The following is a 25,995-nucleotide window of genomic DNA, read 5'->3' as shown; positions in this document are numbered from 1 at the left end:
ACTGGTTAGGGTATGTAAGCTTGTGGCAGTTAAGTGTCCAGGATCTTGAAAACTGGCATGTCTAGAATTTGAATCTAAGTCTGTTGGACTCCAAAGCCTATGTACTTTCTAATGTGTTATTTGTCTACCATAACATTAGTTTAGGCTTATTTCTCATTCAACAGCATGTGCTAAGAGCCTTGTATGTTTTATTTCTGTGTGTATGCTTATAAAGGTGAATAGAATGCATTGCCTTTCTAACCAAATTTTATAGGTTGGTATGGTAACCTGACATAAATATGCATAATTAAGCATATTAAGTACAGAAAGATATTATTATGGAAATAGGGAGAAACACCAGGAGCTTCAGAAAGGTTTCACAAAGAAAATAACATTGAGTAGGTATTTGCTAGGTGGATAAAAGGAGGAGGGACGTTATTCTTGGCAGAGTGGAATGTCAAGTGCAGTGGCACAGAGGTGAGAGCGTGGAGCATGTGGGGAGTCACCTATAGTTCAGGACTGTGGAACAAAGAGGTTGTGGGAAAAGTGAAGAGATGAGACCAGAAAGGGAATCAGGGGCCAGATTATGATAGCCTTTGTATCCTGGCTGAAGCATTTGAACTTTGTTGTATCATCAGTGGAAAACAGTTAAAGGATTTCTAAATAAGGGACCTACATGACCCAGTTAGTATTTAAGAAACTCTGGCTGGAGTGTGGACAGTGGATTAGAGGGAGAAAAGATAGAAAGTGGGGAAACCTATTAGAGAACTTTGCAAGGGCCTGCACTTGTTCAGAGGGACTAAATTTAGAACTGCTAAGGAGATAAAAAGTATAAAATATAATGATTAGTTAAATTTGAGAGAGCCAAGTCAGTTTAATATTGAGATTTTTCTTTCTGGAATCTTCTTCCTCTTCCTGCATTCCACTTCTCTCATTCACCAGGATTTCTACCTAGCTAACTGCTTGCTTGCTTGCTTGCTTGCTTTTTTCTTTCTTTCTTTCTCTCTCTTTCTCCCTCCCTCTCCCTCTCTCCCTCTCCCTCTCCCTCTGTCACACATGCACACACACACACACATTCTCACACTCACACTGAAGCACTCATTACTTCCCTTTAGTACTCATCATCCCTGGAATGACTCTCTGTGTTTGTCTTACTCCCTATATTGTAAACTCTGTAAGGACAGGGGTCTTGTCTGACATTTTTACTGTTGTTCCTAATACCTAGTAGCACACTGTCGGACATGTGGAGGTTGTTCATTGAATGCGTAGGACATGTGGAGTTTCAAATGCTGTGGAACTTCTGAGCAAAAATGCTTAGTATGTATATAGATAAGATTGAAGACTTTGGAGCTTTCTCCATTTAGTGACAACTGAAGTCAAGGAGTAGATTGCCCACATAGAATACAGAGTGGGGAAAGAACTCTGAAGAATAGCAACATCAACAGCTGGTAGTAACAAGGTTACATATAGTTAAGGTGTCTGCGAGATGCAGTTGGAGGGTTAAAGGAATTAAGACATGGGAGGAGAGATTTAAGAAGGAGGGAGGGGAGATATGAAGTAAGGGAGAAGGAAGCAAGAGAAGGAAGTGCCAGCAATGCCAGATGCTGTAGAAGGTAACAAAAGATAAGGATGGAAAATTCTCCATTGGCTTTTGGCAGCTCAGAAACTGACTGCTTTAGTGAAGAGTTTCATTGGATATGTAGATCTGTGTGTTTCCTAGGGCAGCTGTAACAAAGTACCACAAACTTAATTGACTTAAATTTATTGTCTCACAGTTATGGAGGCTAGAATTCTGACAGCAGGGTGTGCAGAGGGCCATGCTCTTTCCTAAGACTCTAAGGTAGGATCCTTATCTCTTTCTAGCTTTTTGGTGATTGCAACTCTTAGCATTGCTTGGCTTTTAATATATCACTCCAGTCTCTGCCTCTGTGGTTACATGTGGTTCTCCCTGCATCTCTGTCTAAACTTTCCTCCTCTTAGAAAACACCAGTTGTTGGATTAGGGCCCACCCTAACTCCAGAATGACTTCATTTTAACTTGATTACATTTGCAAAATCCAGTTTCCAGATAAGGTCACATTTGTAGGTACCAAAAATTAGGACTTGAACATGTATCTTTTTGAGGGACACAATTCAACCCGCAACAGTCTTGAACGTGAATTGCAGTGTATTGACATTAGAAAAGGAGGCAAAGAAGACATCAAGTATAGGCAACTAAAGAAATCTATGTACAAGAAGGAAAAAGTGAGAAAAAAGGTAGGGTAGTAGATGGGGGGTAGTGAGGGGACACCATGTAGAAGGAGGTTTTGTGTGTTTTTAGTTGTTACCCTTAGTGTTTTAAAGCTTGTAAAACTGCAGATCCAAGGCCCCACTGAAGAACTACAATTACAGGTTATAATTTGCAAAAAAGGCAAAATCAGTTGTCTTGCAAATATAAGATGAACACACCAAATATTTTGTTCAACTCATTCATTAATGAGGGAATCAGTAAAATGTTAAAACTGTCCATAGAGTATTTGAGAAGCTAGGTGTTTATAGGCAATGTTAGGATATGATAGCTGCATTAGATGGCCAAGACTGATTAATGGCCAACAAAGCCTTAAACTTTTACCTATAGGTTATTTTTTCAACTATAGAGAAATTATGTGCATCTTTACCAAACAATCTGTAAGTTAACATGTAACCAAGACTGCAACCTTTAATCAGCATTAAATAGCAGGTGGTAATTATTTTGCCCTATAACTTTGAGTGGCTTTTGCTTTTTATGACATTTAAAGGATGTGCTGCACACTTTTTTTTTTACCCTATTTCCAAGTTTCAGGTCATCTTTCTGACATACTTGTTAGAATCCATGGAGGTGGAAATAGGAGCCTGAGAACCTTTAATTAGCCTGTAAGTGATTCTAACATTGACTTGACTTTGAGTACCACCAAATAAGAGAAAACTGAGAGGCTTTGAGTGCCCATCTGAGGCTGGAACCCATTACTATCTGATGACACTCATCTCCTGGGTTTTGTGAGTTTTTTCTCTTTCTATAGTGCTCAACTCTTTGACAAAGAGAAATTATTTAATGATCTAGGGTGGAGCTTTTGCCAGGCAGATATATGCTCAAGAAGAATACAGTGGCTAGAAAGCGAAGGTATCAGAAAGAGTGTAGTTAATATATTGGACATGAGGCCCAGACTAGGTAGAGAAAGAAGTGAGGCCAGGATCAGCTTAACAGATGGAGAGAGAAGAGAGAAATCCAGTTCACAGAAAGTATGCAGTGGGTGTAAGAGAGCTGAGAGGTCAGGAGACTGTAACCAGAAGAGCGAGATGTTAAAGTTTTTAAGATTTCAGAGTTGGGAGTAGTTTCCAATAATGGCAAAAATAAAGTCCAGGTTGTGGTCCTGAGAGTGAGTTACTGAACTGCAGTAGAGGTCATTGGGTTGATTAGTGAGCATTACTTTCTCATAAATTTATACTTCTACAAGACACTAGAAGCTTTAAAGCTGCTATAAATTTAAATTTCCTAAAATAATGTGCCATTGTTCTCTTAACTTTCGCCAGATTGTAGCCAAGTGTACTGGGTCAATAAACAATGGGCAAAAGCTGTTCTGGTCTTTTATGACAATAATAGTACTCACAAATATTTATTGAGCACATTGTTATGGCTTAGGACCTTGACACCAGTTGTTTTCGTATGGTATGTCGTTTAAATCTTAACCTTGGTAGCTTGAATTGTTAATATTCCCATTTTACCCCTGGCAAAACTGTGATTTAGCAGCAATAAGTAACCTTTTCAAGGTCATAGTGAGTGGTAGATAGGACATTTAAATTGATTGTATGACTCCAGTGTGTATAACCATTGCATTCTAGGTAGAGTATGTGCATGGTGGAGTTGAAGAGGATTTATATATAGCTCACATTCCTTCATGTTATTCAGTTTTGTAGATTGTCACACATGCAGAGATGAGTTTGAGCTTAAAAAGAATGAAGCTGGGGGCAATGTCTTTTTAAAAAAATTGTCACATTGACCCTCTTTGGACTCTGAATGCATGTGCATCTTATGCAGTATTTTAAAAATTAAATAAATGAGCTATCAAGCCACAAAAAACCATGGAGGAAATTTAAATACATTCTACTAAGTGAAAGCAGCCAATCCGAAAAGGCCACCAACTATATGATTCCAACTGTTTGATGCTCTGGAAAAGGCAAAACTAGGGAGACCCGAAAAAGATCAGTGGTTACCAGGGTTTTGGGGGAGGTAGAGATGAGCAGGTGGAACATGGGATTTTTAGGGCAGTGAAACTACTCTGTATGATACTATAGTGGTGGGTACATGTCATATATTTGTCCAGACCTATAGAATGTACACCAGGAGTGAACCCTAATATGAACTGTGGACTCAGGGTGATAACAATGTGTCAGTGTAGGTTCATCAATTGTAACAAATGTATCAGTTTAGTCAGGAATGTTAATAATGAAGGAGGCTATGCAAGTGTAGGGGCAAGGGATATATGACAAATATCTGTTCTTTCTATTCAGTTTTATTATGAACCTAAAACTGCTTTAAAAAGTGAAATATATTTTAAATACTAAATTTATGTAATATATGTTTTACCACAATTTAAAAACTGTAGGGATGGAGAAAGATATACCTTGTGAACACTAAAGAAAACTGGAGTCGCTGTATTAATTTCAGACAAAACTTCAGAACAAGGAAAATTACCAGGGTTAAAGAGGACATTAAAAAATTAAGTGAAATTAGAGTAGTATTTGAATTATCTGAGATTTGTAGTGATGCAACTTAACAAACCTCACAATTACAAGGTTGATATAGTACTTCTGGTCTAAAAATTCACAGTACCAAATAATAAAAACTTTATTGTAACCAAATGAAATCAGATACGTTAGTTAACAGTTGCAACTTACTCTTCTGAACACTTTTCTGTTTCGTAAAAGCTCCATGCTTTCTCATTTTAAGATCTCGCAGATGTATTATGTGACCAAAGTGACAGTTATTTAGAGCAAGTATAGTCAGACTCACCAGTTCACCAAAAAAAAACCTTGAAAACTCACTGGAAAAGTTTAAACCTTTGCTCTCCATTTTTGGCATATTTGTGCAAGTGTATCCTGCATTTGTATTTGCTGTTAAAGGAAATAATTTTGGAAATCACAATGTTCATATTATTAAAATTCAGTAATGCATATATAAGAATATAATTAATACAATTTATCAGTAGTGATATGGCTAAAATCTGGGGGTGGCTGGAAAGTCATATGGAATCAGCATCACAAGCACATACTTAAACAAAAAACACACTTGATTTGGAGTTTAATTAGAGTAGCCTAAAAAAGCATGCATTCTTTGTTGCAATAATTCATTGTCATTTAAATACGTTTAATTTTCTTTCTCTTTTTTCTAGGGATAAGTAGTAAAAAAAAAAAAAAAAAAGGGTTTTTTTTCGTGTAATAATATCAAAATTTGTATCTGGCTTAACATATCTGACCTTACACTCTTCAGAGGAAGTGAACACATGTTCTATGAGTAATTCCCTAGATAAATGTGCAGCCAAAGAATCATTAAGATCAAATTCCAGTGTTTATTCTTAGCTGAAATAAAATTAAAATTCAAAAATTAGGTTAACAGGCTTCTACCCTTTTTGATCAGTTATAGTCTGGTGGAGACCATGTCGAGGAGGAAGATGAAAAAGAGAACCTGTCAGTGATAGTGCTGATGGAGTTTGGAGAAGGAGAAAGTTAGTGAATTTGGAGTTGGTGAGAATGTATGGATTGGTGCTCTGAACGTTGTTTTTTCCAATAGTAGTTTTACTCTTTTTGTCAATTCTGCCTTATGAGGAGGAATAATAGTAGGTGGTGTAGCCTGGTCACAGATCATTATTCTTCCCAGTGTACAAAGCTACTCAGAATTAATAGCAGTCACAGATGATTACTGTTAGCTCCCTTTCCCTCCTAATGTTAAGAGCTCCTGACCCAGAAAAAATATATATCATTTGAGGTCTGTAGACTAATAAAAAGCATATTTTTCTTTAACGTAAAGAAAAATAAAACATTCCTTTTACTTTTTTTAAAAATTGGAAAGTCGGAACATAAAACTCTTTAGTATAACTGCTGATCTTTGGGGGAAAACCAGTCTCTCAGTGAATAGAACAGCATTACCCTTTGGGCCAAATGGAAGCCAGCCAAGAGCTAAACCAGATCTTTTTTCTGAGTTTTTCTAGCTTTAACTCAGCTAGAGTTAAGTCAGCACTTAACCTCAGCACTATTCACTATTAAGGTTGATCATTCTTTGTTCTGAGGGGCCTCCTGTGCATGATAAGATGTTTTAGCAGCTTTTCTGGCCTTTACCTACTAGATGCCAATAACACCCCTCCCCCTCCAGTTGTGACAACCAAAATTGTCTCAAGACACTGCCAAATGGGAGGTAAAATTGCTTCTGTGGGGTCCTCTTCTCCTCTGCCCTGCAACCCACCTTTTGAGAATCACTGCTCTAAGTGTATTACATAATTGGTTGATCAAGAATGTTTTCCCAATTTTAGTTCTACTTTTAAATATTTTGTCGTATTTTAAGTATCTTGGTGGAATAGGCTTTACTTTTAAGAACTGTAAAAATAAACTGGAAACACATTTCTAATTTAGGGGTGAAAATGAGAACGAGGTCTTTCCTTGATTTGCAAATTCAATGTTAAGACCTTTGCATACCTAGCACAGTGTTTTTCAGATTGCAGTTGGGGACACATTCGGGGGTCATGAAATACTTTAGTGGGTCATGAGCATGCATGCAAGAGTGTATAGGGTCACGATGTAAAAGGTATTTCTTTTGGAATAAGCAAAAAACATATGTATATGTCTAGCCTTCCCTTTTGAACTGGAGTATTCTGAACATATATTTCATAGCAGTAGGTGCTTAGTTAAGCTATTTATCCAGTCAGGTTAAACTTGTCAAATATTTTTTGAGATACAAAACATTCAAATTTGTTCATTGCTGTAGATTGGAGACCTGTTGTTAACTTTAGTTTCTGGTGCATATCATCTTGCTTGCAAGAGGAGGAAGCTCTGAACTCCATCACATATTTTAGAACATTCTTGGCACGTTACTTGTGGACTGTTCCTGCCCTCCCCTACACAAGGTTATGAAAAAAGACAACTCTGTAATTATTTTCTTCATCAGCATGCATGCAAAAGTCCTGTTTTTCATCAGTTAGTATTTCTTTTGTTAACTTTTATAGAAATTATCCTTCATGTTGGAAAGGGCAGTAAATGTTTCGTGTATTTATTGAGAATCAAACATGAGCATAAGACGCCTAAAAATTACTCCTAACACTCTGCGTGTACTCTTTGTAAAAATCATTTTTAAATGACAACCGTAAGTTGAATAATAGCCTACGGGGAATACCTTAAGTGTGACAATCTGCCACTACAAAGTCGTAGATTCAGCTGTTAATATAAAATACTTGAGTTTCTGAAATTCATCTACACTTTCAATCACCTTAAAAGCTGCCTTTGTTTCTATTTACTAAAGAACGTGCATTTATATTTTGAGTTACTTTGTTTATTCAGTGGTTATTTTTTGAAGATTGAACCACCTACGGGAAGAATGTTTTCATCTTTTCAGTAGTAAGGGCATTTCAGACTAGTTTTATAATGTTAGGAACTCTGTCTTAGGGTGGTAGTTTTTTCCTCTGAGGAAAAATGTTAGTGATTGTTTAAGAGTTATTTATCTTACAATTCATTTATTTTCACAGTAGATTTTTTTATATCCCTATGTTTTTAATTTAGCTGATATCCAGCAGAGATATTCAAGGTATTTTCATGCCAGTTTCAGGGGAAATTTGTGGGTTTTTTTTTTATGGACTGTGTAACATCCTACATTTTATATTTGCAAAAGACCAATGGATATATTGCACAGAAATCCACATGTTTATTACATTCTGCCCTTATATATTTTTGTGTTACTGAGTTGCTATGCCTAGTTCTTGTGTATGAAATGAAAGCAAGTATAGAAGATAGCTAAAATTTAATGTTGATTAAAAACTAAGCTTTGTGTGAGAGATACTTGTTCAGAAAGCCAGATTTCCAGTACTGACCTTTAAAAGTAGACTAAGGAGCAATACTAATATGGATTCAACAATAAAATTTCTTTATCAGCCAAGGATACGATTTTTAAGTATTGTCATAATAATTTAGGTACAAAGTTGTTCCATCATTAAAGTTAGTTTTGAGACTAATTTGAAATTACTTTTTCATAGATTAATGTACAGTTTCCTTATTCAATTAATAAACATTTATTTAGCATCCACCACTTACTAAAAACTATATGAAGTTCTTATTCATAGGCTTTTGAAAGCTTTCATCTTTTCTAGCAAATATTAGCACTACATTTGTTCTTAAAAATAATCAACATAGTAGAAAGTTCTGTTACAGCCCTCTGTGTCCATATTGAGTTTAGAACTCAGCAGTGTCACTTTTAATATAGTTTTTGTGTAAGTGCTGTACTATTCCAAAAGGTGATTTATAAATAACCGTTTTGAAGGACAAAATGCTGTTATTTTAAAAGCATATATTCATCATCCTACTGGAAAGAGATTTATTTGAATCTCATTGTTATGGAATGCTGAACAGTACAGTTGGAGCAGCTGCTGAAACTCCTAAATGAACATTAATTTTTCCTTCTGGGTGCTCAGTAAAAACAAAATACAAACTTTATGATAAAGAATGCAAATATTTCATTTTTACAAACATGTTGTTAACTAAGTTTCTGTATTTAGCTGCTGAATAAATTTCTGGAGCAAATAATGCTGCTGCCAATATATAAAGGTCATTTTTTCAAATCTTTAATTTTACTTCTCTTTATTCTATAGGGAAAAAAATAAGGTGTGCGGGAGGAACTACTAAAAAGTTAAATTTCAGTAAATATAGAATCAAACTTCATTAAATATTGCTTTAATAATTTCAAGAAGGAGTGCCTTGTAGTCTGTAATAGTAATCTGCATAATCTTTCGTACATAGTGTTTTTAGAAATATTCAGCTTCTCGACATTTATGCAGCCAACAGACATATGAAAAAAATGCTCATCATCACTGGTCATTAGAGAATGCGATCAAAACCACAATGAGATACTATCTCATGGCCAGTTAGAATGGTAATCATTAAAAAGTCAGGAAACAACAGATGCTGGAGAGGATGTGGAGAAATAGGAATGCTATTACACTGTTGGTGGGAGTGTAAATTAGTTCAACCATTGTGGAAGACAGTGTGGCGATTCCTCAAGGATCTAGAACTAGAAATACCATTTGACCCAGCCATCCCATTACTGGGCATATACCCAAAGGATCATAAATCATGCTACTATAAAAACACATGCACACATATGTTTATTGCGGCACTACTCACAATAGCAAAGACTTGGAACTAACCCAAGTGTTCATCAGTAATAGACTGGATAAAGAAAATGTGGCACATATACACCATGGAATACTATGCAGCCATAAAAAAGGATGAGTTCATGTCCTTTGCAGAGACATGGATGAAACTGGAAACCATCATTCTCAGCAAATTATCACAAGGACAGAAAACCAAACACCACATGTTCTCACTCATAAGTGGGGGTTGAACAATGAGAACACACGTACACAGGGAAGGGAGTATCACACACTGGGGCCTGTCAGAGGCTGGGAGGCTGGGGAAGGGATAGCATTAGGAGAAATACCTAATGTAGATGATGGGTTGTTGGGCACAGCAAGCCAACATGGCACATGTATACCTGTGTAACCTGCGCATTGTGCACGTGTACCCCAGAACTTGTATAATTTTTAAAAACTTAAAAAAAAAAAGCTGCCATTCAGCTTCTCACAGATATTTTGGTTCATGATTTGTAAATAGATGAAGCTGACCACATTTTTATATTTTACATTCACTTTTTGAACAATTACTCTAAGTTGCTCTTCTTTTGAAGATTGGATTTATTATAACATGTATATGTATATTTAATGACTACTAATTTATATTTACTTTTATTTGTTCAGAATTGAAATCTCCTTGAACTTATAAATTATATGAGTAACCATTGATTATTTTGACCTAACTTGTCTTCTCTTGCCTCCTGTGAATAGATATACTAAGAACAATGTCAGGTCTTGTGATTTGTTAAAGGATACAAAGTTACAGCTAGATAGGAGGAATCTACCGCTGCAGGATGGCTATAGTTAACAAAATTATGTAGTTTCAGGTAACACAAGTGATAAATGTTTGAGATGATGCATTTGCTAATTGCCCTGATCTGATCACTATACATCATATGTATCAGAACATCACTGTGAACCCCATGAGTATGTACAATTATTTGTCCATTAAAAAAATTAAAATAGAAAGTATGGGTGGTATAAAATATTTGATGTCGTGCATATTTTTAAATCTTCACAAAAAAATCATTATAGAGGAAGTAAAATATGTGAGAATAATTTATCATTCTTTTCACTTTTTTTAAAGGTGATGGATGTGGACACACTGTACTAGGCCCTGAGAGTGGAACCCTTACATCCATAAACTACCCACAGACCTATCCCAACAGCACTGTCTGTGAATGGGAGATCCGTGTAAAGATGGGAGAGAGAGTTCGCATCAAATTTGGTGACTTTGACATTGAAGATTCTGATTCTTGTCACTTTAATTACTTGAGAATTTATAATGGAATTGGAGTCAGCAGAACTGAAATAGGTAGGACTTTTTTTTGTAAATGTACATGTAAATACATCATTGTCTCAATGATGTATTTTTTGATATTAACATTAAATAACCATGCAGCGTAAGGTGCTATGTGGGAAATTATTGAATATGTGTAAAAATTTCGAATTTGAATCTTTTGGGAAGAGAAGATTCTTGTCTGTTTACTTTATTTACTTTTCTAATAAGCACATATTGGTACCCTTGCCCAAGATGCCACTGTACTACTAAGAAGGAGGAAGTTAATTCTCTGGGTTTTTTTTTTTTTTTTTTTGAGACAGAGTCTCGCTTTTGTAGCCCAGGCTGGAGGGCAATGGCGCAATTTTGGCTCACTGCAACCTCCGCCTCCTGGGTTCAAGCTATCCTCCTGCCTCGGCCTCCCAAGTAGCTGATTACAGGCGCTCGCCACCATAGCCAGCTGATTTTTTTTTGATTTTTAGTAGAGACAGGGTTTCACCATGGTGGCCAGGCTGTTGGCCAGGCTGGTCTCAAACTCCAGCCTCAGGTGATCCACCCACCTCAGCCTCCCAAAGTGCTGGGATTACAGGCGTAAGCCACTGCACCCGGCCAATTATCTCATTTTTAAAAATGTTTTCCTTTCATAGTTTTATTTGCAATTGAAGAATACAAGTATAATTAATGCTTAGGAGACAGTATAGCATGGTGATTAAAAGCAAGGGTTTTGGATCCAAACTTCCTGGGATTAAAGCATAACTCTCATCAGCTTGCTGTGTGACTTTGGCCAGATTACCTGACCTCTCCATTTTTTCTCTTGTAAAAAATACAGGGAATGAACTAGTATGTGTAACGTGCTTAGAAAAGTAAACAGCACCTAAGACATAATATATGCTTAGTAAATGGTAGTGGCCATTGTTGTTGTTCTTGATTAAGAGCAGTGGTTCTCAATTATAGCTGCATATTAGAGCCACCTAAGTAGTAAACAATACCATAAACCCAGTTACCATCCTAGACCAGTTGAATCAGAATTGATTAGGTGGAACCCAGGCCTCAGTATCTTAAACGCTTCCCGGGAAAATCTCTTGCAGTCACGGTTAAAAACCTTTGATTTAGGCATCAGTACCTTTCTTAAGCAAGAAAGGTGGAAAAATTTGTAAGGCTTTTTAGGTGAACTAACATTATAAAATTAGGAATTCTCTGTGAGTTTATTTAGAAACATTTTTTGGTTCCAGTGTGTAAAATATCCTTCAGAACTATAATAGGAATCCAGTATACTGTTCTTTAAATACCATACTATGTTCATCCTCTGGCTTCCTCTCCATCTCTAGTGAAATCCTTCATCTCTTCTTTACTTTTTTGGCCTCTTATCTACCGGAGGAAAAATTCCTGCCCTATCTCCCAGGCTGCTGATTGATAAACTTTGGTGCTTCTCAGTCACTTCTTGATTAACCTGGTGGTTTGAGCACCACGTGCGTATTGCATGAATATATGGTGTTGAACAAAGTTTTAGGAACACAAATCGCCTGAGGAGGTAGAAAAACTTACTATAATATTAACACTAATAGAAGATAACTGGATAGTAGATGTCTCCTGCAGATGCAGTAGGGAGCAGACAGTACCACCTGAGCATTCTTTAAGCAACAGTGAGGAAAAGTGAACCACAGTTTGGTCACCCCTCTAACACTTTACAGGAAATGAGGGAGATAGAGAAATACATTCTACTGAGTGTAAGGACTAAATTAAGGATATGAGAAATTCTGTAGAACAAACGACCTAGTTTCTTCAACATATGCATAGCATTTTAAAAAAAATAGGAGGAGGGGGAAGGTAACTGTTCTACATTGTGACATATCTTCCTAAAATAATATGTAGACTTTGCTTGGATCTTGATTCAAGCTAACCACTGAAAGAAATTATTTTTAAGATTATCAGACCGAGGTGGGCGGATCACGAGGTCAGGTGATCGAGACCATCCTGGCTAACATGGTGAAACCCTGCCTCTACTGAAAATACAAAAAAATGAGCCGGGCGTGGTGGCGGGCGCCTGTAGTCCCAGCTACTAGGGAGGCTGAGGCAGGAGAATGGCGTGAACCCGGGAGATGGAGCTTGCAGTGAGCCGAGATCGAGCCACTGCACTTCAGCCTGGGTGACAGAGCAAGACTCCATCTCAAAAAAAGAAAAAAAGATTATCAGAGAAATTTGAAGCATTGGGCATTCAGTGATGGTAAAGAATGACTGTTTTAGATGTAATAATGTTAAAATTATTTTTAAGTTCTAATTTGTTAGAGACATTCTCAACTTCAAATGTCTAGGATTTATTTTTAAGTATTTCAGAAATAGGGAGAAGGATAGGAGAAACAAGGGCACATTAGTGAAGCTGAGTAATGGGCAGATGGGAATTGTTACACCCTCTTCTTTCTACTTTTGTGTAATATTGAAAATTCCAATAAAGAAAAGTGGTTATGTTAAAATAAAACAAGAGAATTATATATTTAGATAATACATAGTGGCACTGTTGTTAGAGTGGAAGAGTGGCGTGGGGAAGATTTCTGAGCACAGGTTTCAAATTGCTCGCTGAATTCTAGTCAAAGCTCCAGGAGTTACTTGCTGAGAGTCCTTTTTCTACAAAGTGTTGAACCTGCCCAGACTTCATAGTCACTTTCTGTATGGTCTGAAGATTAAAAGAAGTAATACTTTGCAGTGTTTGGTGTGTAATAGGTATTTAATAAATCTCAGCTTTCCCTTATTTCCATTGCTTTTTCCTATTCTCCTCATGGGTGAATGGAAAGCTGCAGAAAGGTCAAGGGGCCTGAGTGATGATGGTTCCTGTTGGGCTTCAGTTTGTACCCACCCTTCCCCCATCACACCTACCGTATACCCACTGGTCCTCCATTTGGTAGCAGCCTATGGTTAGTGGTAGCAAAGTTTCTTAACGTATTGCAGAGAAATAAAGATAATTCAAGAATAGTCATTTAACATTCTGGTTAAGATAGGTCTGCAGAGAATTACAGGATAGAAACAAATACATTGTGGGCATCAGGATTTCAGGGATAATGTCACTGAATCTTTTTTTTTTTTCCCCTATATCATATTTTCTCAGTGCCCCTTTAGAAAACAAGCATTAAAGGAGAAGAGAGTTCGTTGGTCTCTCTGTGTTTCTGATGTTCACATTTGAAGTATATGGGCTAATTATTTCGTGGGATGTGTGTCTGATGCTTCCTCATTATTAGATTCCAGTGACAGACTTTTGGCAAGAATACCACAGATGCGATGTTCTCAGTGTATCATATATGAGATTGATTTGTCCCATTTCTGGTGCTATTAACTTTGATATTTTGGCTAAGGTGATGTCTCTCAGTTTTCTACACTGTAACTATGCTGCTCTTCATAACCAATACATGTCTGATTGGGAGACTCTTTGAAATGTTGGAAATATCCTGTTACTCATCAAACTTATACCCACTAGATTTGGGACATATTAATCTTGTATGAATCAATTATTATTTTCTAATTTCATTATTCCTTCTGTATTTATTAGGTTTTTTTTTTCATACTAAAAACAGGATCTTTCCCTTCTCTCCCATTTGTTTGTTTATATCGGTGTGAAGTCAATGGATTCCTGTGTTACGCCATCACTTATCACCCTTTCCTGTCATTATTTTGGTGCTCAGATTGTCCCAAATCTCCAGTGGGAGCCTCTTCACGCTAGCTCCTATGTCCTTTGGTGATGTCCTCATCATTATTTGAGTACTTCTTTATATTCTGGCACAGGATATTCTAGGTTTATCTTGTGATTGCCCTGCTCCAGGCCTGGAATCAGCCATTTCTTCAGGGAACCCTGGTTCTTTTTAGTGGAGAATGGTATTAGAAATCAATGTCTGGTTGCTAGGTTTAGACCAATGAGCTACCATATGCCCTATCAACAAATAGATTTAGTAAATAGACATTTGTATATACATATGTATATACATGTACCTGTGTTATATCTTTTTATATTTATCTGCCTGTATTAAAGAACATGAGTTTATGCTGATACCTTTAATGCTAATGCAACATTATAGGGTTCATTCTATCCTTTTCCTATTTTTCTTTCTAACTCACTTCTCTGACAGTGAGAAATCTTGCTCCCATTACCTGTAATGTATTTACTTGTTCAGTGCTATAACCGGAAAATAGTTTTAGAATTGCTAACCCATGACTCGAACTGAAAGAAGCCTGCTACCTAGAATTCGTACCTGAGGACTTAGAGTCTAAATAGTACATTAAAAAATTCTTTGGGCTGGTTCTTACTCCACCACCACCTGCCCTTCAATGTGGTTATGTTACTCATTTGAAATATGGTTTGGTTCATTTCTTTCTGTTCATCTTCCATTATAGGTTTTTTCTTTATCCTTGTTGGTTTTCTTTCTGTTTTGTTGAATATGTTAAACATTAACATGATTCTCAAAGTTAAACTGTACAAAAAGGTAGATAAGTGACATTCCTCCCCTTTACAGTGCATTTCTTCTTTCCTTTTAACCCCATCTCCACTCACTCCCTGTAGCTAACCAATTGCATTAGTGTTTGTTTTATCTTTTCTGTACTTCTTTATACAAATGACATTTATATTTTCTGTTTTCTCCTTTCTTATACGAACTTTAACATTCTTTCAATATTCTTTTGTACTTTGCTTTCTCCCTACCTATCAGTGTTTTCTGGAAATCACTGTGCATCATTTTGTAGAGATAGTCCTCATTCTTTTTACAGCAGTATAGAACTCCATCATGTGGATGTATCATAGTTTATTTAATCACTCTTTTATGAATGGTTGTATTGGTTGCTTTCAATATTTTACAGTTACAAACTAGTTTTGTATTCTTAGAGGTGTCTTTGGTGTAGATTCCTGAAGTGATTGCTGAGTCAAAAGGTAAATTATATACTTCGTTAGACATTGCCAAATTGGAAGTTATACCAGTTTGCATTTCCATAGCATGAAAATGCTTGCTTTCCACAGCCTTCCCGACAAAGTGTGTCATATCTTTTAAGTTTTGCCAATTGATAATGATAAATAGTGCTCGGTATAGTTGTAATTTGCATTTCTCTTACTATGAGTGAAATTGAACTGTTTTTTCCCATATGTTGATGGCCTTTTTTTTTTTTTTTTAATTTTTATCTCTTCCTGTCTTTTGCCCGTTTTTCTGTCAAGTTTTTTTTTTTTTTTTTTAAAGACAGGTCTTTCTCTATTGCCGAGGCTGGCCTCAAACCCCTGGGCTCAAGCAATCATCTCACCTCAGCCCCCTGAGTAGCTGGGACGACAGGCACACACCATTTGCCCATCTGTCAAGTTTTATTGGTCTTTGTTTCTCTCAGGTTTTAGGACTTCTCATTATCTTTTAGGGATATTAGTCTATAAACATAATAGTGGTATATGCTACAAATAATTTCTCCTACTTTGCCAGTTGTCTTTTGACTTTGTTTATGGTGCTTTTTTTCAACCATGCAAACTTTTAAAAATGTATTAATAGTTAGATTCATTAGTCTTTTTTTAAATTGCATCTAGATTCTAAGTCCTAGTTAGAAAGCTTCTTCCTATATCCCAACTAAAGATAAATTTACCCATTTTTTTCATAGTGGGATTATATGATTTCATTTTTTATATTTAGATCCCTGGTACATCGGGGTTTTTTTCTTTTGTATGGCATGAAGTATAGATCTCATTGTGTTTTCCATATGACTGACCACTTGTCCCATCACCATGCATTTAAAAGTTTATCTTTGTCCCAGTGGTTTGAAATACTGCCTTTATCGTATACTGCAGTTCTGTATGTGCTTGGGTCTATTTCTGGACTTTGGGTTGCACTCCACAGATGTATCTATCCACATACCAGAATGTGACTGTTTTGTAAAGGCTTTCAGAGGCTTTATGGTATGTGTTAATGCCTGATAGGGCTTAGTCTCCTTTCAGAAACGTTCATTTTTAGTGTTTTCCTGGGTCTTCCTTCCTGTTTGTTTATCCATGTGAAGTTTAGTATCAGCTTATCTAACTCCATAAAAAAGCTCGTTGGTGTTTTTATTGACATTATGCTGTTTATAAATTAACTTTATGATGTTGAGTTATCATGTTCAAAAGCAAGAGCTCTTTTTTTTTCTCCTTTCTTCACATCTACTTTTGTTGTCTTTAAGGATTGTTTTAAACTCTTTCTCATGTAGGGTTTACACATTTTTTGTTAAACTTAATCCTTAACATCTTATCTGCTTTGTTGCATTGGAGATGGAGGTGTTTTTGTTTTGCTATTATATCCTGTAATGGGTTCCTAATTATGTGAAGATTGTATTTCTGTATGTTGATTTTTTTCTGCTATTTTACTGAGTTTTTAAAATTATTTCAGTTAGTTTTATCATTCACTTTCTAGGGATTTTCAGATACACAATCACATCTGCAGATAGAGATAGTTCTACTTCCTTTTTTTCCATTTCTTATGCCTATGGTTGATTCTTTTATCTAATTGTATTGGCTAACACCTCCAGTCCAGGACTACGTTAAACAGTAGTGGGGAGAGAGTGAGCATCCTTTCCGGGTTCCTTATCTTAGTGGAAATTTAAAGTGTCTGAGCTCAGGTTGCCGTAACAAAATCTATACACCGAGTGGCTTAAAAAAACAGCAGTTTACTTTCTCAGAGTTTTGGAGGCTAGAAGTCCCACATCAAGATGCCAAGCAATTCAGTTTCTGGTGAGAGCTCTCTTCCTGGCTTGTAGATGGCCACCTTCTTCCTGTGTCCTCACATGACAAGGTTGGAGGGATGAGGAGAGAGAAACAGCAGGTTCTCTCATGTCTCTTCTTATAAGTACACTAATCCTGTTGGATCAGCGCCCCACCTTAGGAAAACTAAAACCATTTAATTTTAATTACCTCTCTAAAGAGCCTAACCCCAACTCTAGTCATATTAAGAGTTGGGACTTCAACAGCAATTAATTTTGGGGGGCGTACCAGTATCTGGTCCATAATAGGAAGTATCCACTGATTTCTGTTAAGTGTTGTTATCAAGAAAGATTATTGAATTTTGTTGAAAAGCTTTTTTAGCATCTATGGAGGTAATGATATGGTTTTTCTATCTAAATCTATTGGTATAGTGTATTATATTAATGGGTTCCCTAATATTGAAATAACTGTGCATTGTTGGAATAAGTATCTCTTGGTTATGATGTGGCATTCTTTTAATGTGGCATTGGATTATGTTTCCTAATATTTTATTAGTATTTTTGCATAAATATTGGTGTGATATTAATTTGTAATTTACTTTGCATTTTCTTTATCAGGCTTAGGTATTGATACTATACATACAAATAAAAAGAAATATGAAGTTTTCCTTTCTTTTTAGTTCTCTGGAAAAATTTACAGAGAATTTGAACAATCTAGTTTTTGAAGGTTTCACTCTGTGAAGCTATTTTAGCCTGGTGCGTTTTTGATAGGATGCTTCCTTAATGACGTTCTCTGTTTCTTCTCAGGAAATTGGTCTGTTTGAGCTTTCTACCTCTAATGGGTCCAATTGTAATAAACTGTACTTGCCTGGTAAATTACCCATTCACCTAAGTGATCTAATATATTGGCCATGATGTCTGTAAAATAGAATCTTACAGTTATTAACATGGTTATTTCAGTGTTTTTCCAATAGTTATTTCCCTCCTGTCATTTCTTATTTTACATATTTATGCTTCCCACCCTCTTTTTTCATTAAATTAGCTAGGGGCATGCCTATTCTGTTAAATTTTTTCAAAAAATGAATCTTGATTTATTAGAACTATTGTTTTTCTGTTGTCTACTTATTAATCTCTATTTTCATGATTTAAATTTTTTTTTTACTGTGTTAACTACTAGTTTTAGCTAGGCATTTAATTCACTTTTTCTTTCATTTTTATTGATAAAAATATCTAAGCCTATGAATTTTACTTTGATCACATCCTTAAGAATGATATCACTGATTAATATGAGTCAATTATATCATTTTTTAGGAATTTTTAAACTTTGGTTTATGTTTTTCTTTTACCCAATAATTGTTTAATAGGTTTATTTCTAATTGGAAGGACCTTTCCTTGTTATTGGTAATAATGTATAATTTTATTGCATTATAGTCAGAGAGCATTGTAAAATTTCTACTTTATAAGCTAATGTATGACCAGTTTTTTTGTGAATATTCTATATATACTTGAGAAGGTTTACTCTCTACTGTAAAAAGTTTGATATGCATTTAAAAATCTGTCTTTATTTTGCTGTTTCGGTCTTCTATATTCTTATTTTATCTGTTTGATCTCTTATTTGGTGTGGTTCTTTCTCTTTCTTTGCTGTCTCCTGGAGGTTTTGCTTTTATAAAGTTGCTGTGCTGTGTCGACTAGATATTCATAATTCTAATATCTCCATTTTAAATTATGACTTCTCACATTTAAAGGTTTCCTACCCATCATATATTACTTTTTAGTTTGAATTCTCCTTTGTTTGACACCAGTATCACACACATACCCTCCTATTTATTCCTTATTGTTTTCATTATCCTGCTGTGTCTGTCTGTGCCCATCACTTTATTTTTAGCCTTTCTGAATCACTTTGTTTTGGGTGTCTTTCTTGTATATTGCATATTTTTGGGTCTTTATGAGCCAAATTGCAAATATTTTTAATGTCTAAGTTAAATCCATTTGCATTTATTTATAACTGATACATTTTAACTCTTCCATATCTTTTAAAGTTATGTATATTATATTTGTTGTGTTTATTTTTTCTACATTGTTTTCTGTCCTGGGTTTTTTTAAGTGTCTTTTCGTGTTTGGTAAGGTTTATAGTTTTGTTCTAGGTGCTGCTTTTCAATTTATACTTTTTAAAATGCCTGTGGTCCCTATTGTCTTAATCATTTACTATCCGATTTGTCCATTTTTAATGGTATTCTTTATTTTCTACCTATTGCCTATAAAACATTCAATGAACTAGACTTCTTTCCCCTTCCTTCTGTACCCAGTTTCCTCAGTTTTATTCTGTTAAGTGTGGCTACGACAGAATAACTGAAGCTGGATGTTTTATAAAGAAAAGAGGTTTATTTGGTTCATAATTCTGGTGGCTGGAAAGTGCAAGAGTGGACAGCTCATCTGATAAAGGTTTTGTGCTGCCTCAACTCATGGAGGAAACTGGAAGGGAAAGGGGGTTGTGCAGAGAGAGAGGGGACCAAGGAGGCTGACTTGCTTTATAACAACCCACTGTCATGGTAACTAATCCAGTCCTGTTAGAGTGAGAACTCACTCCTGTGAGATGGCATTAATCAATTTATGAGAGATCTGGCCCCATGACCCAAACAACTCCCATTAGGCCCCACTTTCCAATACTGTCACGCTGGCAGTTAAACTTCAACATGAAGACTATACTTTCAGAGATCACTTCTGTAGTTTATTATTAGAAAGTTTCTCTGAATGTGTAGAACACTGGAAAAAATGATCTAAGACTACCGTCAATATGTCTGTGCACACAAACTAGAAAGTCTAGAGGAAATGGATAAATTCCTAGAAACACACAACGCCACAAGTTTGAATCAGGAAGAAACAGAAATCCTGAATGGACCAAGTAATAAGTAGTGAGATTGAATCAGTAATAAAAAATCTCCCAACGACAACAACAACAACAACAAATGCCCAGGACCAGATGGATTCACAGCTGAATTTTACCAGACATGCAAAGAAGAACTGATGCCAATTCTACTGAAACTATTCCAAAAGATGGAGAAAGAGGGAATCCTCCCTAATTCTTTCTATGAACCCTGTATCACCCTAATACCAAAGCCAGAAAAAGACACAACAAACAAGGAAAACTGCAGACCGATATTCCTAATGAACATAGGTGCAAAAATCCTCAACAAAATTCTAGCAAACCAGATTCAGCAGTATATCAACAAGATAATTCAGCATCAAGTGGGTTTCATACCAGGAATGCAAGGATGATTTGACATATGCAAATCAACAAATGTGATTCACCACATAAATATAATTAAAAACAAAAAAAATCATTTCAGTAGATGAAGAAAAAGCATTTGATAAAATTGAGCATCCCTTCATGATAAAACTCCTCAACAAACTAGGCACAGAAAAAACATACCTTAAAATAATAAAAGCCATATATGACAAACTCACAGCCAACATACTGAATGAGGAAAAACTGAAAGCATTCTTCCTAAGAACTGGAACAAGAGAAGAATGCCCACTTCTGCCACTTTTATTCAACGTAGTACTGGAAGTTCTAGCTAGAACAGTCAGGCAAGAGAAAGAAATAAAGGGCATCTAAGTTAGAAAAGAGAAATCAAGCTATCTCTGTTTGCTGATGATGTGATCTTATACCTTGAAAATTCTAAAGACTCCTCCAAAATCTCCTAGATTGGATAAATGAATCCATAAAGTGTCAGGTTACAAAATCACCATACACACATCAGTACTACTGCTATATACCAATAATGACCAAACAGAATCAAATCAAGAACTCAGTCCCATTTACAATCGTTGCAAAAAAAGGAAAAAAAAAAAAACCCTAGGAATATAGTTAACCAAAGAGGTGAAAGATCTGTACACATAGAACTGCAAAACACTGATGAAAGAAACCATAGATGATACAAACAAATAGAAAACCTCCTATGTTCATGAATTAAAAGAATCAATATTGTGAAAATGACCATACGGCCCAAAACAATCTACAGATTCAGTAGAGTTCCTATCAAAATACCACCAATGCCTGCCTGCCTGCCTTTCTTTCTTTCTTTCTTTCTTTCTTTCTTTCTTTCTTTCTTTCTTTCTTTCTTTCTTTCTTTCTTTCTTTCTTTTTCTTTCCTTTTTCTTTCTTTTTCTTTCTTTTTTTCTCTCTTTTTCTTTCTCTATTTCTCTCTCTCTCTCTCTCTCTCTCTCTCTGTCTCTTCTTCCTTCCATTTCCGTTTCCCTTTCCCTTTCCTTTCCGTCTTACTCTGTCACCCAGTCTGGAGTGCAGTTGTGCAATCTTGGCTTACTTCAGCCTCAGCCTCAGCCTCCTGCCTTAGCCTCCCAAGCAGCTGGAACTACAGGCGTGTGCCATCATATCCTGCCAAAAACACCATTTTTCTCAGAATTAGAAAAGAAAATCCTAAATTCAAATAAAACCAAAAATCCTCAATAGCAAAAGCAGTCCTGAGCAAACAAAAGAAATCTGGGGGCATCACATTAGCTATCTTTAAGTTATACTGCAAGGCTACAGTAATCAACACAGTATGACAACTGGTATAAAAATAGACACATATACCAATGAAACAGAATAGAGAACCCAGATATAAAGCCAAATACCTACAACCAACTGATCTTTGACAAAGCAGACTGAAACATACAATGGGGGAAAGGACACCCTATTCATTCAGTGGTGCTGGAAAATTGGATAGCCATACACAGAAGAATGAAACTGGTTCCCTATCTCTCACTGTCTACAAAAATTTACTCAAGATGGATTAAAGACTTAACCCTTTCCCCATTTGCTCTGAGAATACTCGCCAGTGGCACTTGCGGCTGCATCATTTACCCCAAAGTAAATTTGCCACAAAATAGCACCCTATGATTATTATTTTCGCATTGCTCTAGTATATCAACTTTGGAAACAAAAGACATTATCCTATTTATAGCATTCCATTTTTAGTAGCGGTATTTCCACTTACAAAATAAAATCTCAACCACTGAAAATGTCAAATCTTAGAAAACAGCATTCCTACACACGATGTTAACATTGTTCATGAAAAGTTGTTGGCCAAAGATTAGTTTCACGAATTCAGTTTTTCTGAAATAGATTATTCTGATGATTCAGACAATTCTAATGTTAGTTCTGTTTAGAAATAACTCCAAGAACAGTTTTTATATTTTACTTTCACATTGACTATCAGTCAGATTTGCTTCAGCCTCAAAGAACGTGTTTATGTAAAATTAAATGAGCGCTGGCAGCAAGCCACACCTTTGTTTTGAAAACAGGAAAAGGGTAAAATGTAAGACCTGAAACCATAACAATTTTAGAAGAAGCCCTAGGAAAAATTCTGGATATTGGCATAGGCAGAGAATTTATTAGTAAGAGACAGAGCAAATGCAACAAAAATAAATAAATGGGACTCAAACTAAAAAGCTTTGTACAGCAAAAGAGATAATCTACAGAGTAAACAGAGAACCTACAGAATGGGAGAAAATATTTGTAAACTATACATCTGACAAAGGACTAATGTCCGTAATCTACAAGGAACTCAAATTAGCAAGAAAATAAATAATCCCTTAAAAAGTAGACAGACAACATGAACAGACATTTCTCAAAAGAAGATACACAAAAGACTAACAAACATATGAAAAATGCTCAATATCACTAGTCATCACAGAAATACAAATTAAAACTGCAACAAGATACCACTTTGCCCTAGTCAGAATGGCCATTAAGAAGTCAAAAAACAATAGATGTTGGCGCAGACAGGGAACACTTATACACTGTTGGTGAGAATGTAAATTAGTTCAACCTCTGTGGAAAACAGTATGGAAATTTATCAAAGAACTAACAGATCTACCATTCAGTTCAGCAGTCTCACTACTGACATCTGCCCAAAGGAAAATATGTCATTATATCAAAAAGATACCTGCACTAGTATGTTTATCATAGTAGAATTCACGATGGAAAAGATACGGAATCAACCTAAGAGTCCATTAAACCAATGAGTGGATAAAGAAAATGTTATATATATATGATGTAAACATATAGACACAGTGGAATACTACTCACCCTTAAAAAGAATGAAATAACGTCTTTGCAGCTCCTTGGATAGAACTGGGGGTCATTATCCTAAGTAAAGTAACTCAGGAACAGAAAACCAAGTACCACATGTTCTCACTTACAAGGGGGGACTAACCTTGTGGATAAATAACAGCATACAGAATGCTGTAATGGACATCAGAGACTGAGAAAGGGGGAGGGTGGTAAGGGATTAAAAAATCACCTGTTGGGTACACTGTACACTATTTGGGTGATGGGTACACTAAAAGCTCAGATTTCACCACTATAAAATTTATCTGTGTAACGAAAACTACTTGTACCCCTAAAGCTATTGAAAATTTTAAAAAAATATAAATAAATTTCAACATGAGATTTCATGGTGACAAACCATGTCCAAATCATAGCACTCTCAGAATATACATTCATAACACACAGCATGTATCATATCTTCTTATTCTTCAACCCCATCTCTAACTTTTCTAGATCTATAATTAAATATAATAAATGATCACTGTCAGTCTTTTTCCTCAAGTCCTCCCACTAGTCTATTGTTTGGATGAAGTTCATCTTTGAATAGGTTGATTCCTTAAGAAGGGCTTATGTTGCAGATTTTGCATGTTTAAAACTGCTTACTTTGTAAATTTTTTATGGCCTTTAGGCTTCAGGGGGCTGCTTGATAGTATCTAAATCTTGGATTCAAATGTTATTTCTGGTCGGGCACGGTGGCTCACGCCTGTAATCCCAGCACTTTGGGAGGCTGAGGTGGGCAGATCACGAGGTCAGGAGATCGAGACCATCCTGGCTAACAAGGTGAAAACCCGTCTCTACTGAAAATACAAAAAAAAGTAGCCGGGCGCGGTGGCAGGCGCCTGTAGTCCCAGCTATGCAGGAGGCTGAGGTAGGAGAATGGCATGAACCTGGGAGGCGGAGCTTGCAGTGAACCAAGATTGTGCCACTGCAATCCAGCCTGGGTGACAGAGCAAGACTCCATCTCAAAAAAAACCACAAAAAACAACAAAAACAAATGTTATTTCTTTGGTTAAAAAAAAATGCTTTTCCATGATTCCCTTACTTCATATTGTTTTTTGAGAAGTCTGATGACAATTGAACTCTCCTGCCATTATAAGGTATTTGGTTTTTGTACAGTGACCATGAGGATTTTTTTCTTTACCTTTAAAGTCTATTAGTTTTCTAAGGATATGTGTTGAAGTTGATCATTACAGGTTTTCACTGGTACCCAGTGGACCCTTTCAGTATGTAAATTCAAGTCTTCCTTTATTTCTAGAAAATCGTCTTGGATTATAGTTTTAATACTTCCTATTTAATGATTTTTTAAGTGACATGAAAATTGTACATATTTTATAAAATACCTAGGAATCCAACTTACAAGGGCTGTGAAGGACCTCTTCAAGGAGAACTACAAACCACTGCTCAGTGAAATAAAAGAGGACACAAACAAATGGAAGAACATTCCATGCTCATGGATAGGAAGAATCAATATCGTGAAAATGGCCATACTGCCCAAGGTAATTTATAGATTCAATGCCATCCCCATCAAGCTACCAATGACTTTCTTCACAGAACTGGAAAAAACTACTTTAAAGTTCATATGGAACCAAAAAAGAGCTGGCATTGCCAAGTCAATCCTAAGCCAAAAGAACAAAGCTGGAGGCATCAAGCTACTTGACTTCAAACTATACTACAAGGCTACAGTAACCAAAACAGCATGGTACTGGGACCAAAACAGAGATATAGACCAATGGAACAGAACAGAGCCCTCAGAAATAATACCACACATCTACAACCATCTGATCTTTGACAAATGTGACAAAAACAAGAAATGGGGAAAGGATTCCCTATTTAATAAATGGTTCTGGGAAAACTGGCTAGCCATATGTAGAAAGCTGAAACTGGATCCCTTCCTTACACCTTATGCAAAAACTAATTCAAGATGGATTAAAGACTTAAATGTTAGACCTAACACCATAAAAACCCTAGAAGAAAACCTAGGCAGTACCATTCAGGACATAGGCATGAGCAAGGACTTCATGTCTAAAACACCAAAAGCAATGGCAACAGAAGCCAAAATTGACAAATGGGATCTAATTAAACTAAAGAGCTTCTGCACAGCAAAAGAAACTACCATCAGAGTGAACAGGCAACCTACAGAATGGGAGAAAATTTTTGCAATCTACTCATCAGACAAAGGGCTAATATCCAGAATCTACAAAGAACTCAAACAAATTTACAAGAAAAAAACAACCCCATCAACAAGTGGGCAAATGATATGAACAGACACTTCTCAAAAGAAGACATTTATGCAGCCAAAAGACACATAAAAAAATGCTCATCATCACTGGCCATCAGAGAAATGCAAATCAAAACCACAATGAGATACCACCTCACACCAGTTAGAATGGTGATCATTAAAAAGTCAGGAAATAACAGGTGCTGGAGAGGTTGTGGAGAAATAGGAACACTTTTACACTGTTGGTGGGAGTGTAAACTAGTTCAACCATTGTGGAAGACAGTGTGGCGATTCCTCAGGGATCTAGAACTAGAAATACCATTTGG

General features: G+C 36.0%; 1 protein-coding gene and 1 pseudogene across 2 annotated transcripts in view; both read left to right on the top strand.

Moving 5' to 3' along the window:
- The window catches only part of DCBLD2 (discoidin, CUB and LCCL domain containing 2), a 100,635-nt gene that overhangs the window by 9,505 nt on the left and 65,135 nt on the right, over window positions 1–25,995 (top strand). Inside the window, exon 2 of one of the 2 annotated variants that reach the window (XM_003821900.6) lies at window positions 10,470–10,697. The exons of the other annotated variant lie outside the window; for it this stretch is intronic. Within the exon in view, the coding sequence (XP_003821948.2) occupies window positions 10,470–10,697 (228 nt within the window). The remainder of the gene's footprint in view (window positions 1–10,469; window positions 10,698–25,995) is intronic. 2 annotated transcript variants of the gene reach the window in all.
- LOC112439541 (small nucleolar RNA U3) lies at window positions 20,036–20,116 on the top strand (annotated as a pseudogene).

The sequence above is a fragment of the Pan paniscus genome, chromosome 2 (assembly GCF_029289425.2).
Source record: "Pan paniscus chromosome 2, NHGRI_mPanPan1-v2.0_pri, whole genome shotgun sequence".
Taxonomy (NCBI): domain Eukaryota; kingdom Metazoa; phylum Chordata; class Mammalia; order Primates; family Hominidae; genus Pan; species Pan paniscus.
The sequence above is the reverse complement of the archived record's forward strand: the minus strand, read 5'-3'. Positions and strand labels throughout refer to the sequence as shown.